The sequence below is a fragment of the Pan paniscus genome, chromosome 13, assembly GCF_029289425.2.
Source record: "Pan paniscus chromosome 13, NHGRI_mPanPan1-v2.0_pri, whole genome shotgun sequence".
Lineage (NCBI taxonomy): Eukaryota > Metazoa > Chordata > Mammalia > Primates > Hominidae > Pan > Pan paniscus.
The window spans coordinates 48378943-48394951 of NC_073262.2; the positions used below are offsets into that span (position 1 = coordinate 48378943).

Genomic DNA, 16009 nt, shown 5'->3' on the forward strand with positions numbered 1-16009 from the left:
ATTGATCACATGGGCCTGGTGCCGTGGCTCACACCTGTAATCCCAGCACTTTGGGAGGCTGAGGCCGGCAGATTGCCTGAGCTCAGGAGTTTGCAACCAGCCTGGGCAACACGGTGAAACCCCGTCTCTACTAAAATACAAAAATTAGCTGAGTGTGGCAGCATGCGCCTATAGTCCCAGCTACTCGGGAGCCTGAGGCAGGAGAACTGACTTGAAGCCGGGAGGCAGAGGTTGCAGTGAGCCAAGATCATGCCACTGCACCCCAGCCTGGGGAACAGAGCAGGACTCTGTCACAAAAAAAAAAAAAAAAAAAAAAAAAATTGATCATGTGTTTGGCCATAAAGCAATGTGAGACTTTATGCTCGACTTTATTAAAGTCTCAATAAATTCGGCAGGGTGTGGTGGCTTACGCCGATAATCCCAGCACTTTGGGAAGCCAAGGCGGGCGGATCACGAGGTCAGGAGATCGAGACCATCCTGGCTAACACGGTGAAACCCCGTCTCTACTAAAAATACAAAAAATTAGCCGGGTGTGTGGTGGCAGTCGCCTGTAGTCTCAGCTACTTGGGAGGCTGAGGCAGGAGAATGGCGTGAACCTGGGAGGCGGAGCTTGCAGTGAGCCGAGATCGCGCCACTGCACTCCAGCCTGGGCAACAGAGCGAGACTCTGTCTCAAAAAAAAAAAAAAAAAAAGACTCAATAAATTCAAAAAAGTCGAAATCATACCAAGCATGTTCTTGGGTCACAGTGGAATAAAAGTAGAAATCAGTACCAGGAAGAACTCTCAAAACCACACAATTGGCCAGGCACAGTGGCTCATGCCTGTAACCCCAGCACTTTGGGAGGCCAAAGTGGGAGGATCATTTGAACTCAGGAGTTCAAGACCATTCTGGGCAACATAGCGAGACCTCATCGCTAAATAAAAGAAAAAAGAAAAAAAAAAAACCCCACACAATTACATAGAAACTAAACAACTTGCTCCTGAATGACTTTTGGATAAACAAATTAAGGCAGGAATCAAAAATTATTTGAAACAAATGAAAACAGATACAACATACTAAATCTCTGGGGTACAGCAAAGGTATTGTTAGGAAAGTTTATAGCACTGAACACCTACATCGAGAAGACAGATTTCAAATTAACAATTTGAGATTTCACCTGAAGGAACTAGAAAAATAAGAACAAGCTAATCCCAAAACTAGCTGAAGAAAAGAAATAACTAAAATCAGAGCAGAACTAAATGAAATTCAGACTCAAAAACAATACAAAGGATCAATGAAATAAAAAGCTGGTTCTTTGAAAAGATAGATAAGGCCAGTCGCAGTGGCTCATGCCTGTAATCCTGGAACTTTGGGAGGCCGAGGTGGGCGGATCACAAGGTCAGGAGTTCAAGACCAGCCTGACCAACATGGAGAAACCCCGTCTCTACTAAAAATACAAAAATTAGTCGAATGTGGTGGCGCATGCTTGTAATCCCAGCTACTCAGGAGGCTGAGGCAGGAGAATTGCGTGAACCCAGGAGGCAGAGGCTGCAGTGAGCCAAGATCGCACCTCTGCACTCCAGCCTGGGTGACAGAGCGAGACTCCGTCTCAAAAAAAAAGATAAGATTGATGGACTGCTAGTTAGATTAACAGAAAAGAGAAGATCCAAATAAGCAGAATCAGAAATGACAAAGGTGACATCACAGCTGATCCCTAGAAATACAAAAGATTCTCAGAGACTTAAAAATACCTCTGTGCACACAAACTAGTAAATCTAGAGGAAATAGATAAATTCCTGGAAACATACAACTTCCCAAGATTGAATCAGAAATTAATTGAAACCCTGAACAGATCAATAAGGAGAAATTGAATCAGTAATTTAAAAAAAAATATGGCCCCAGGCATGGTGGCTCACACCTCTAATCCCAGCACTTTGGGAGGCTGAGGCAGGTGGATCACCTGGGGTCAGGAGTTCCAGACCAGCCTGACCAACATGGTGAAACCTCGTCTCTACTAAAAATACAAAACTAGCTGGGCTTGGTGGTGTGTGCCTGTAATTCCATCCACGTGGAAGGCTGAGGCAGGAGAATTGCTTAAACCCTGGAGGTGGAGGTTGCAGTGAGCTGAGATCGTGCCACTGCACTCCAGCCTGGGTGACAGAGTGAGACTCTGCCTCCAAAAAAAAAAAAAAAATCTACCAACTAAAAAAGTCCTGGACCAGATGTATTCAGTTCTACTGAAACTATTCAAAAAAATTGAGGAGGAGAGACTTCTCCCTAACTCATACTACGAAACCACTATCATCCTGATACCAAAATCTGGCAAAGACACGATGAAAAAACTACAGGCTAGTATTCCTGATGAACACAGACGCAAAAATCTGTAACAAAATGAGGACGAAGCAAATCCAGCGGCATATCAAAAAGTTAATTCACCACAATCAAATAGGCTTTACTTCTGGGATGCAAAGTTGGTTCAACATGTGGAAATCAATAAATATGATTCACCACATAATTAAAAATGAAAAGCATATAATTATCCTAATAGACACAGAAAAAGGTTTTTTGTTTTTTTGAGGCAGAGTCTTGCTCTTGTTGCCCAGGCTGGAGTGCAATGGTGCAATCTTGGCTCACTGCAACCTGTGCTTCCCAGATTCAAACTATTCTCCTGCCTCAGCCTCCCAAGTAGCTGGGACTACAGGCACGCACCACCATGCCCAGCTAATTTTTTTGTATTTTTAGTAGAGACTGGGTTTCACCATGTTGGCAGTGCTGGTCTTGAAGGCCTGACCTCAGGTGATCCACCCACCTTGGCCTCCCAAAGTGCTGGGATTATAGGTGTGAGCCACTGCGCCCAGCCCAGAAAGAGCTTTTGATAAAATTCAACATTCCTTCATGATAAAAACCCTCAACAAATGGCATCGAAGGAACATATCTCACAATAATAAAAGCCATCTATGATAAACTCACAGCCAACATCATACTAAGCAAGCAAAAGCTGGAAGCATTCCCTTTAAGAACTGGAACAAGACAGCCGGGCACGGTGGCTCTTGCCTGTAATCCCAGCACTTTGGGAGGCCGAGGTGGGCGGATCACAACAAGGTCAGGAGATCTAGGTCATTCTGGCTAACATGGTGAAACCCCATCCCTACTAAAAATACAAAAAATTAGCCGGGCGTGGTGGCAGGCACCTGTAGTCCCAGCTACTTGGGAGGCTGAAGCAGGAGAATGGCATGAACCTGGGAGGCAGAGCTTGCAGTGAGCTGAGATCATGCCACTGCACTCCAGCCTGGGCGACAGAGCGAGACTCCGTCCCCCAGAAAAAAAAAAAAAAAAAGAACGGGAACAAGACAAAGAGCCCACCCTCACCACACCTATTCCACATAGTACTGAAAGTTCTACCCAGACCAGTCTAGCAAGATAAAGAAATAAAAGGCATCCAGATAGGAAAAAAGGAAGTTAAATTATCTGTCTTCCCTAATGATGTGATTCTATACCTAGAAAACCCTAAAGACTCCACCAAAAGGCTCCTAGACCTGATAGGCAACTTGAGTAAAGTTTCAGAATTCAAAATCGATGTACAAAAATCAGTAGCATTTCTATACACCAGTAACATTCAAGCTGAGAGCCAAATCAAGAACACAATCCAATTTATAATAGCTGTAAAAACAAAAGACAAAACCTAGGAATAACTACAGAACACTCCTGAAATAAATCATAGGTGACAGAAAGAAACAAATGGAAAAACATTCTGTGCCTGAGGATTGGAAGAAGCAATATCATTAAAATTGCCAAACTGCCCAAAACAATCTACAGATTCAACACTATTCTATCAAATTGCCAACATCATTTTTCACAGAATTAGAAAAAAACTTATAAAATTCATCTGGAACCACAAAAGCACCTGAATAGCCAAAGCAATCCTAAGCAAAAGGAACAAAGCCAAAGGCCTCACAGTATCCAACTTCAAACTATGCTACAGGGCTTACAGTAACCAAAACAGCATGGTACTGGTACAGAACAGGCACATAGACCAATGGAGCAGAATAGAGAGCTCAGAAATAATGCCATGTACCTGCAGCCAACTGATGTTCAACAAAATTGGCAAAAATATGCAGTGGGGAAAGTACTCCCTATTCAATAAATGGTGCTGGGGAAACTGGCTAACTGTATGCAGAAGGATGAAACCAGACCTCTGCCTATCACCACATACAAAAATCAACTCATAATGGATTAAAGATGTAAATGTAAGACCTCAAACTATAAGGATCCTCGAAGAAAACCTAGGAAATACAATATTCACAAAGTTGTGCAACTATCACCACAATTCATGTTTAGAATATTCTCATCCGCTCCCAAAAGAAACCCTCATCCATGCACAGCCGCTCCTAATTTCCTCTTGTTCCCAACCCCCAGCTCTAGGCAGCCCCTAATCTACTTTGATGTCTGTAGGCCTTTTCTGGACATTTCATGTAAATGCAATCAGACCACTTGGGGCCTTCTGTGACTGGTTTCTTTTCACTTAGCATAATGTTTTGTTTGTTTGTTTTTTGGAGATGGAATCTCGCTCTATCGCCCAGGCTGGAGTACAGTGGGGCGATCTTGGCTCACTGCAACCGCTGCCTCGCAGGTTCAAGGGATTCTCCTGCCTCAGCCTCCCGCGTAGCTGGAATTACAGGCATGAGCCACCACGCCTGGCCAATTTTTCTATTTTTAGTAGAGATGGAATTTCACCATGTTGGCCAGGCTGGTCTCAAACTCCTGACCTTGAGTGATCCACGCCCACCTCAGCCTCCCAAAGGGCTGGGATTACAGGACTGGGTCACCACACCCGGCAGCATAATGTTTTCAAAAAGATTATCCATATTGTAGCATCTGTCAGTACTTCATTCTTTTTTATTGCTAAATAATATTCGATTCCATGGACATACCACATTTTATTTATCCACACATCTGTTGATGGACATTTGGGCTGTTTCCACTTTTTGGCTCTTAGAAGAATTCTGCTATGAAATTCATGTACAAATTTTTGTGTGGATATAGTTTCATTTCTCTTGGATTTATGCCTGGAAGTGGAATTGCCAGGTCATGTGGTTATAACAGTGTGTTTAACATTTTGATGAACTGCCAGACTGTTTTCCAAAGCAGCCGCATCATTTACATTCTCAGCAGCAATGCATGCGGGTTCTAGTTTTTCCACATCCTTGACAACAGTGGCAGTTATCTGCTTTTTTGATTGTAGCCATCCTCGGAGAGGGGCGTGAGGTGATAATCTCGTTGTGCTTTTGAGTTGCATTTCCCTGGTGATTAATGGTGTGGAGCATCATTTCATGTGCTTACTGGCTATTTTTATATTGTTTTTGGAGAAGTAATCTGTTCATATTCTTCTCTCATTTATAATTAATTTGTCTTGTTGTTGAGTTTCAATAGTTCTTTATATAACCTAGATACAAATCCCTTATCAGATACATGCTTTCCACATTTTTTTATTCTGAGGATTGTTTTTTCACTTGATGGTGTCCTTGGAAGCACAAAAGACTTCCAAATTTTGATGCAATCCCATGCCAAGTTCAGGTGGTAACCCCGAGTGCAGGGCTTTTCCACTTCAGTGCTTGCTTTTGAGCCTGGGACCCTTAGCTCTTGGCATTCTAATGGCTAATGTTGTCTTCTTTATTGCCGTTTCTCATTTTTTCCTGCAGGGATGGTTGCAGAAGAGTACAATGCCTTTTTCTACTCACTGGTATCCCAGGACACACAGGAAATGGCTTACTCAACCAAGCGGCAGAGATTCTTGGTAGATCAAGGTTATAGCTTCAAGGTACATATCCATTTGGCTTCTGGTTAGACTAGGACCAAGGCCTTCTTGATACCCTGGCCTCCAGGAGAAGCGAGGGCCACTGTCAGCAGGCAGGCACCAAGCATTAGGAGATTAGAGGCCTTGCCTCAAACTCCCTTTATCTCTGCATGAATCTCTGAGGGCAGCTGTTGGTGGAAAGTGTGCCGTCCTGGCAGGACTGAGGTGCCATGGCACTATGACCAGCACTGTGTGAATCTGAGCCCCGCAGGGCTGCTTTCTCAGGGATGCCTCTCCAGGTAGCTAGGAGAGCTCTTCCTTTCATCAGCTGGTAAGCTCCAGGCCTTAGTTTGCCTCAGTTTGCCTCCCAGACATCAGAGCTATCCTGTACTACAAATCAGGTATTTTAATAATTGGGAAATTCTAAAGCTTTGGCTAACTTTCACTGGCTGAGGCATTTGCTTTCTTTCCTGTTACACAAATATTACGTTTATGTCAGTATTTGGTGTCCAGAGGGCTTTATATTTTGGGGATAGATGGAGGGTTCTAGAAGTAGGGGAATTAAATTCCCCCTATGGTCCACTAAAAGGACATCCCTAGAACATTAGACTCCCAGGTTCTTGATTGCAAAAGACTGCAATCCAGGCTGCCTTTTGAGATACGTTTTTAATGTGTCTCTTTATGCATTGGTGAGAGTTCCCATTATTGGCCTTAGGAGGACAGGGTTGTCTGACCTCCCCTCTTTTAGCTAGAGGCAGTGACACTTCAGACCTCTCATGCTGGCCTAGAGGACAAGATGCTTGGGTTTTGAGCCCAGTTTTTTGGAGGATTTGCATCATGACCTTTTTATCCATCCATGAAAATCCCTGCTGGTAATAGCATTCCTACCTCCTGATTCCTGCTGAGCTGTGAGGGTAAGAGGAGCACCAGGTCAGAAAGAGCAATTCTTTGAAAGGTGACCTCGACAAAAAGGCACAATGCCATGCCGTAGTAGTTTGTGTTGGTTGGAGCTGTGTCTTCGGTGCTGCCTGTTGAGGAGCAGTGGTTGGAGTTCCCAGAGTCATGACGTGGAGTGGCTGGGCCTGGGCAGATGTGCACATCGTCTGTACTCTGGATCCCTGGCCCAGAAGGACTCAGATCCTTACTTCTAGGAATTTTCATTTAATGAACATTATGAGAATTGGAGGGAAGGAGAATTCCCTTTACAGAATCAACCCAAGTTTTCTGCAGGGATAGGGAGCCCTTGTAGTAAGTTATCCCCATAGAAATGAAAACCCAGTCTCCACCATGCTGTTCTTACTCTCTCAGAGAAGCTCTATAAATAATCTTCCTGATATCCTATCATTTTCATTTTCACGTGCTCATTCCTGCTGGAAGCCCCAGTTGCGGAGCACAGCAGATGCCAGGGACCTTCACAAAGGGCCACAGCCTGTGCCTTCCAGTCACTTGTCCCTTCCTTTGCTCCAAGATGTGAAGGCTACCCGAAGGAGCCTTTTAAAATCACTAAGATTCTTCCTGTTGATCTTCCATACATGATCATTTAGATGCTGTGTGCTGGGGGCAGATTTCTCTGAAATTCCTGCATCCCTCTGGTCTTGAGATCATTAGTCAAGCTCCCTGTTAAAGGCGGCTCCTGATGCTGGTCTCTGGAATGCTAGGGAGGAGCTCTCCATTGTTGGCCACCAGGGTGGCTGGGCCTAGGGAGGGAAGTGACCAAAGCAGGTGGACCCAGGAGAAGGCAGAGGAGGGCTGGGGAGAGAGAGCAGAAAGGGGCATGTCTGCTGGCTTGGGCTTTGCAGGTGATCACGAAACTCGCTGGCATGGAGGAGGAAGACTTGGCGTTTTCGACAAAAGAAGAGCAACAGCAGCTCTTACAGAAAGTCCTGGCAGCCACTGACCTGGATGCCGAGGAGGAGGTGGTGGCTGGGGAATTTGGCTCCAGATCCAGCCAGGTGAGTAAATGGGTGAGGAGGTTCCAGGTGTGTGCTGGACCTCCAGGTGTGAGTAAATGGGTGTGTGCTCTCACAGGGCAGCGTTTGTAGACACAGACACAGACATGTAGTCCTGCCTGGATGGGCCCATGGGATTTTTTTGGAAATGTTGGAAAACACGGAAGAGATGAATAGAAACAGTCCTTGTTGCCCTTTTGGTGTGTGCCCCTTGTACTGTTGCACACAGCTGAGCTCACAGTGGTTGTGACTGGTCTCCTGCTTTGCTCACATGAGTATTTGTTAAATCTTGATGTTGAAGCCCAGGATGGCAAGCAGGTGACCCCAGCTCACCTTGGTGGCGACTGGAGGGAGCATGATGGGCTGGGGGTACGTAGTTCGCACACACAGGGCTGCCATCCCTGGCTGTGGCCACACAGTTCTCCTCTGGTTTCTCCTCAGTGATAAAGCTGAGCCCTCTAGCCCCTAAGACTGCTCTGAGGATCAACTCTTGTGGTAGCTTCGATACTTAACTTTGAAAAATGTAGAGTTCTGTGAAAATACTCAACCTTTCATTTATTCTACAAATATGCCTGCTCTAGGCCAAGTAAATATATGGTCTAATTAGTGAGAGCATCATTATGGAGAATTAGCAGGCCTGTCCAAGGGGAGAAGTGCACTTCAGTCAGGTGCGTTTGAAATTCAGTTGCCATTAGAGCCGGAAGGTGAGCAACTGCTGGGCCAAGGCAAGAAGGAAACAGCTGTCCCTGGGAAGGGGCTGCCCTCCCTCCAGCCTAAGGCTTTCCTCCCCCGACCCAGGGGGCACTGTCCATGGGAACCCAGGAGAGTGCTCTCATTGCCCTCACTGGTTTTAAGGAGGTGCCTGGTTCATTCTCCTCACAGGATAGCAATGTCAGCACTGATGTGGTTATCCCCATTTTACAGATGAGGTCATTGAGGTGCAGACATTAATTACTTGCCTCAGGGTTACTCAGGGACAGGAGGAGCCAAGAGTCAAGCCCAGGGCTTTCTGTCCTTCCACTTGATTCAAAGCCTTATGGTGGTGTCTCAGGAGATTTTAAGGGACTTTTGCCCTAACTGTTAAAAAATTCTGTTCAGGCCAGGCATGGTGGCTCATGTCTGTAATCCCAGCACTTTGGGAGGCCTAGGCGGGAGGATCAGTTGAGTCCAGGAGTTTGAGACCAGCATGGTCAACATATCGAGACCCTGTTTCTCTCTTAAAAAAAAAAAAAGTTTGTTCAGAAGTTGTTATTAAGTGAGGTAGTGCGGCATTATGGTTAAGAACAGTCTGAAGCCAGGCTACCTGGGTGTTCAAATCCCATCTCCTTAAGAGCTATGTGATCTTGGACAGGTTAGTTCATCTCTCTGTGTCTCAGTTTCCTCTTCTTTCAGGTGTGGATTATAGTAGTTTTGAGGATTAGAGGAGATAATGCATGTAAAATGCTTAGAACAATGCCTGAGACAGTAAGCGATCTGTAAACATTATTAAAAATGATGTATTAAATTTATGTAAGTCTTATAAAATTTGCTGTGATTATAAATATTATAAAAGGAGTATCTTTTCTTCTGGAGACTAACATGGGCTGGTCCCCCCCTTCCCGGCAGGCATCTCGGCGCTTTGGCACCATGAGTTCTATGTCTGGGGCCGACGACACTGTGTACATGGAGTACCACTCATCACGGAGCAAGGCGCCCAGCAAACATGTACACCCGCTCTTCAAGCGCTTTAGGAAATGATGCTTAGGCGGGGTACTTCGTTCAAGACCGGCGCTTGGCACCCTTGTCGGAAAGGGATTTTCAGCATAACATTTTCCTTCCACCTCTTTGACCTTCCCTCCAGCGTTGGCCAAATTGTGCTGAGGAAGATGCATCAAGGGCTTGGCTGTGCCTTCATAGGTCATCTAGGGTTTTATAAAGGAGGAGGAGACAATATTTTTTCAAACTTTTTGGGGAGTGGGGTCATTTCTGTATATAAAAAATGTTAATATTTAAGGTGTATTTATGTTACTGTTCTGAATAAACAGAATGGACCATTGAACCAGTCTTCATTGTACAAGTGTTTTTATGCTTCGTCCTGGGCATGGGTTATGTCTGGATGACCAACCTCCATCAAGGCCCTACTTTGTAGCAAGCACAGATGAGTAAGATGGAGCCCATCCCCAGGGAGCTACCAGGGAGATGTACCCTGAGATAGAAGAAACGTTGGCAGGAAAGGCCTGGGGAACGGGGAGGGTGATCCAGCCAGAGGGAAGAGCCTGGGTAGTTGACTGTGGTCCCTGCTCACAGCTTAGCCTGGTGGATTGAGACTGGGGCTTCAACCGCACAGCTTCCTGCTGTTCTGGTGGTCACAGCTGTTCCTACAGCCTCGTCCGAGGTAGACACCCACGTCATGAAGGCCTTCCAGGTTGGCTCCTGGTGCCTCATCTTCTCTGAGAGAGTGACCTCTTGTTTCTCCCTCAAAGTACGTTTTTAGAAATTGCTGAGAGGCTAGATGCCTCTTCTAATAGCAGTTTAGTGCCCTTGGGTGTTTTAATTGCTACTTCCTTTATTTTTAATGGCTTTGGGCTTTTCTTTTATGTTCCTGGTATGAAAGCAAAGGTGTTGAGGAAAAGACAGGCCAGGCAGGATTGCTTCTTGAAAGGTAGGCACACATAAGGCATATTCGCCTTGCAGAAGGACTTGTGATTCTGAGGAGGAAGCCCACTCTGCCTGTAACAGGAAACAGCGCTCACACTTGGGGAGTGTTGAAACCCTGGCTACATAAGGCTTCCAAGTGGAGTCCCTCCCCATCCCCACAGCTCGGCAGCAGCTTCCTGTCCTCAGCTCTAGCACAGGTGGGCTACTCTCTGTGATGCAGCCACAGACTGAGGAGAAGAAAGTATTAGGTTGGTGCAAAGGTAACTGCAGCTTTTGCCATTACTTTTTTTTTTTTTGAGACAGTTTCACTCTTTGTCCAGGCTGGAGTGCAGTGGTGCGAACTTGGCTCACTGCAACCTCCACCTCCCGGGTTCAAGCGATTCTCCTGCTTCAGCTTCCCAAGCAGCTGGGACCACAGGTGCCTGCCACCACGCCCAGCTAACTTTTTGTATTTTTAGTAGAGATGGGGTTTCACCATATTGGCCAGGCTGGTCTCAAACTCCTGACCTTGTGATCCGCCCGCCTCGGCCTCCCAAAATGCTGGGATTACAGGCGTGAGCCACCGCACCTGGCCACCATTACTTTTACTGGCAAAAACCACAATTACCTTTGCACCAACCTAATACCTCTTTTATCAGGGGGCTTTGAAGCAAGAGCCACCTGCCCCACATTCCGCCTCTCTGAGCTGACCTTTTGGTGACAAACACACTCTCATAGTCTGGTCAGTAGCTGGTGCTGCCAGGCATCTAGCCACTATCAGTGCAAACCCCAGGAACCAGCAACAGGGCCCTCGCTAGGAGTAGGGGGCCGAGCAGCCCTGTCTGAGATGCGTGCTTGAGCCCACAGACTCGCCTGTCATGTAACCCTGATGGGTCGGCACTCAAATGTTCAAACTTGACTGTAACTCTTTTCAGTCTACCTCCTGTCTTGCCTTTACACTTGAGATCCTCAAACAATACTGAGCATTTCCTGTATTTTCACATTTCTGGCCCCTGTTTTCTTGTCTACTGACAATGTTGAATTTTACCTGAGCCCTGTGATCCTAGGAAATAGATACATTTAAAGGAATCCCTTGTCCTTGGTGTTCTGGAAAGTGGCTTACTGCAGAGAACCATCCTTCCTGGTATGACTCATGAATGCTCCCCTTGAAGACCCCAGTCGAGGCCAGACACAGGCCTTTCAAATTCCCATTCTTTGCCTCATAAATTAGCTAAACTGCTTGTCCCCAGTGATCAATGGGAACAAAATGCTTGTGAACCAGACTTTGGTTTACAAACTTTGGCTCACCCTCCCCTCCACCCCTCGAGAGAATAGACTGGACTCAGGGTAAGTCACTGATTGGATCTACTGTCCCACCATGCTACTCCCCTTCATCCCACTTCCTGTCTTTTACTTGCTTCCCCTCCCTATAAAAGAAAACCCCTTTTGCCTAACCCTGAGACAAACAGATCTTATGTTCAGTGCATTCTCCCTGCTGCAATAGTACACCCCTCCCCACCACTTTGCAACAATCCTTTCAAATAAAGTCTCCCTTTACTAAGTCCAGATTTTTTCTTCTTATTTTTCTTAACATTGTCTATTCTGTGAACTTGAGTTCCAGATTTTTTATTTGACATCATGTAACAAGTTTTTATCTGAATTTCCAAATGTCTGTTGGTAGTATATAAAAATATAATTCATTTTTATATATCAGTTTTTATATATCATTCCTCAGTCATGCTAAACTCAGTTCTAGGAAATTTTTCTGTAGATTTCTAGAATAAGTAGACTAAAATCAATGAAGATATAGAAGACTTGAACAATACTATTAACCAACTTGACCTAATTGACATTTACAGAATTCTCTACTGAGTAACAGCAGTATAAGCATTATTTTCAAATACACAGATAACTTGCCAAGACAGAATCAATTTCAGGCCCTACAAGTCCATTGGAAAGTACACTGGTAAGTATTTAAGCCATACAAGCTGTAATCTGTGCCCACAGTGTGATTAAGTTAAAAATCAATAGAAAAAGAGTCTGGAAAACCCTCAAATATTTGGAAAACGTGGTGGTTAATTTTAGGTGTCAGCTGAGTTAAGGGATGACAGGTCACTGGTTAAGCATTTTTGGGTGTGTCTGTGGGCATGTTTCCAGGAACGAGGAGCATTTGAAGCTGTAGACTCAGATCCACCCCCACCAACGTGGGTGGGCCTCATATACCCATCAAGGGACCAGACAGAACAAAAGGATGGAGGAAGGGTGAATACAAATTGCAGAATACAATATTGATACATTAAAAAAAAATCAATTGGCCGGGCGCAGTGGCTCACACCTGTAATCCCAGCACTTTGGGAGGCCGAGGCAGGTAGATCACCTAAGGTCAGGAGTTTGAGACTAGCCCGGCCAACATGGTGAAACCTCATCTCTACTAAAAATACAAAAAAAAATTAGCCGGGTGTGATGGTAGGCGCCTGTAATCCCAGCTACTCAGGAGGCTAATGTGGAAGAATCTCTTGAACCCAGGAGGCGGAGGTTGCAGTGAGTTGAGATCACACCACTACACTCCAGCCTGGGCTACAAGAGCAAAATTCTGTCTCAAAAAAAAAGAAAAAAATCAATGATCTTTTTATATACTTAGAGACAAACATTTGGAAGTTGAAACAAGAATACTATTTACAATAGCATAAAAATATGCAATGCTTAGGGATTATCTTATGAAATATGTAAATTCTGCCTGTATTAGCCTATTAATTTAATCTTTTTTTTTTTTTTAAACAGGATCTCACTCTGTCACCCAGGTGAGTTCAGTGGCACAATCAAAGCTCACTTCAGCCTTGGCCTCCTGGGCTCAAGCGATCCTCCTGCCTCAGCACCCCAGTCCGACCCAGTAGCTGGGACTACAGGCACATGCCATCATGCCCGGCTAATATTTTTTTTTTTTTAATTTTTTGTAGAGACAAGGTCTCACTATGTTGCGCAGCCTGGTCTTGAACTCCTGGGCTCAAGTGATCCTCCTGCCTTGGTTTCCCAAAGTGCTGGGATTACAAACGTGAGCCACGGCACCTGGCCGGTTTAACCTATTTTAAATCGAATTCTTAACCAGATTTTTCATGGAAACGTACAAACTAATGGTAAAATAAATGTCAAAGAATAAAGAAACAAAAATATCAAAGAGAATTTATAAGAACAGTGCAGTAGGCACAGGAACAGAAAAATATACCAGTGGAATGGAATACAGAGCCTAGAAAAATATTACTGAGAACTTGATCTGTGATAGAAGTAGCATTATATAAGTGTGTATACACACACCTACATATCCTCCTACATCTATATCCATTCCAACAGTATCTTTCTATCTATCTATCCCCATGAGTTCACACTGAAATCTCTACACAGGGTTTATTTGTTTATTTATTTTCAGATGGAGTTTCGCTCTTGTTGCCCAGGCTGGAGTGCAATGGCGCAATCTCGGCTCACTGCAACCTCCGCCTCCCAGGTTCAAGTGATTCTCCTGCCTCAGCCTCCTGAGTAGCTGGGATTACAGGTGCCCACCACCATGACCAGCTAATTTTTTGTATTTTTAGTAGAGATGGGGTTTCACCATGTTGGCCAGGCTGGTCTCGAACTCCCGACCTTAAGCGATCCGCCCACCTTGTCCTCCTAAAGTGCTGGGATTACAGGCGTGAGCCACCGCATCCAGCCCACAAGGTTTATTTTATCATCTATTTTATGTTCACAACTTCATTCTTTGACAATGAGAAAACTGGCTCCCATTTTACACAATATATTAAATATTTTCTTATTTGCTCCCTTATAGGATGTACGAAAGTCATTTCAGACCTGTTAGTTTATGCCTCTGTGAAAATTAGATTTTAATTTTAATTCGAGTTCTAATTAGATGACTCTAATTTTCATTTAACTCTAATTTTAATTAGAGTTAATTTTGTGTTAGGGATGTTTGGATTTGTAACCTGAGGGCATAGAGACTTAATCTTGTGTTGCTTGTGTTTTTTCCCCAACCATCCTTCAGTGTGGTTATGTTGTTCATTTGATGAGCAGTTTCGTTCATTTGATGAGCAGTTTCATTCATTTGGGGCTTTTTGTATCAAACTTTAGTTTGTATAAGATTGTCCTTATCGTTGTTGATTTCTTATTTATTTATTTATTTGAGACGGAGTCTCTATCTCTCGCCAGGCTGGAGTGCAGCGGCGTGATCTCGGCTCACCGCAACCTCTGACTCCCAAGTTCAAGCGATTCTCCTGCCTCAGCCTCCCGAGTAGCTGGGATTACAGGCACGCGCCACCATTCAAAAATGCCCTAGCATTCTGTGATGCAATATTGTGTGACTGAAAGAAACAGTATAGAAATTGGAAGACTGGATCTTAGTTTGTGGCGGGCTGTACCTTACTATATGACCTTGGGGAATTCACCCAAACTGCTTTTGCCTCCATTTCCTGTTTGATTTCTCCATTATATTAGGTCAGAGCACAAGGAAGATCTGAAGAACATATTTAAATTCCAAAATGAAATCCGAACATCTCTCTGAGAAAACCTTCTTTTTTTTTTTTTTTTTTTTTTTGAGACGGAGTCTCGCTCTGCCACCCAGGCTGGAGTGCAGTGGCACAAGCTCAGCTCACTGCAACCTCTGCCTCCCGGGTTCAAGTGATTCTCCTGCCTCAGCCTCCCGAGTAGCTGGGACTACAGGTGTGTGCCACCACACCCAGCTATTTTTTGTATTTTTAGTAGAGACGGGGTTTCACCATGTTGGCCAGGCTTGCCTCTAACTCCTGACCTCAAGTGATCCTCCCGCCTCGGCCTCCCGAAGTGCTGGGATTACAGGTGCGAGCCACCATACCTGGCCGATTTTATTTATTTTTCTCTTTTAAGCATGTAAAACACTAACATGATTCCAAAGTCTAGACTGCACAAAAAGTTATAGTTAGGAAAGTGCCTTTCTCTTATCGCTGTTTCCTTTGTGTTTTTCATCCGTTTCTTGACATTCCTTGTAGGTATCTAATTTCAGTTTCTGGTTTATCTTGCCTGTGTTTCTTTTTTGCTGAAATGAGCAGACACATACGTATTTTCTTATTTTTCCTTCTTATTTTTTCTTCTTTCTTACACAGTAGATATTATACTGTAGATAATCCTTTGCACTTTGTCTTTCTTTAATAAATTCTGGAAATTGTATCAATTCATTGAGGTCTTCCTCATTCTTTACAACCTCATAGTAGCCCATTGTGCAAATGTACCATAGTTCATTTAAGCACTGTTAGATGTGTGGCATTTAAGTTGTTTAAATTATTCTGCAATTGCAAACAATGCTTCAATAATAAACCTGTGCAAATGGGTTTTCTTATAGTTGGAAGTATATCTTCAGGGTGAATTCCTGGAAGTGGGATTGCTGATTCAAAGGTAAATGCAGGGACAAGCACAGTAGCTCATGCCTATAATCCCAGCATTTTTGGGAGGCCGAGGCAGGAGGATCACTTGAGGTCAGGAGTTCGAAACGAGTCTGGCCAACATGGTGAAACCCCGTCTCTACTAAAAATACAAAACTTAGCCAGGCACATGCCTGTAGTCCCAGCTACTTGGGAGGCTGAGGCAGGAGAATCCCTTGAGCCCAGGAGGCAGAGGTTGCAGCGAGCCAAGATCTTGCCACTGCACTCC

At 44.5% G+C, this 16009-nt stretch overlaps 1 protein-coding gene across 3 annotated transcripts in view; it reads left to right on the forward strand.

The window, feature by feature from the left end:
- ERCC3 (ERCC excision repair 3, TFIIH core complex helicase subunit) overlaps window positions 1–9766 on the forward strand; it is a 36988-nt gene extending 27222 nt beyond the window's left edge. For all 3 annotated transcript variants that reach the window (XM_003828264.4, XM_034954242.3, XM_063595196.1), the window contains exons 13-15: window positions 5680–5798; window positions 7574–7726; window positions 9329–9766. In XM_003828264.4, coding sequence (XP_003828312.1) covers window positions 5680–5798; window positions 7574–7726; window positions 9329–9460 — 404 coding nt within the window. In that variant the 3' untranslated portion in view covers window positions 9461–9766. The remainder of the gene's footprint in view (window positions 1–5679; window positions 5799–7573; window positions 7727–9328) is intronic.
- The last annotated feature ends 6243 nt before the right edge of the window (window positions 9767–16009 follow it).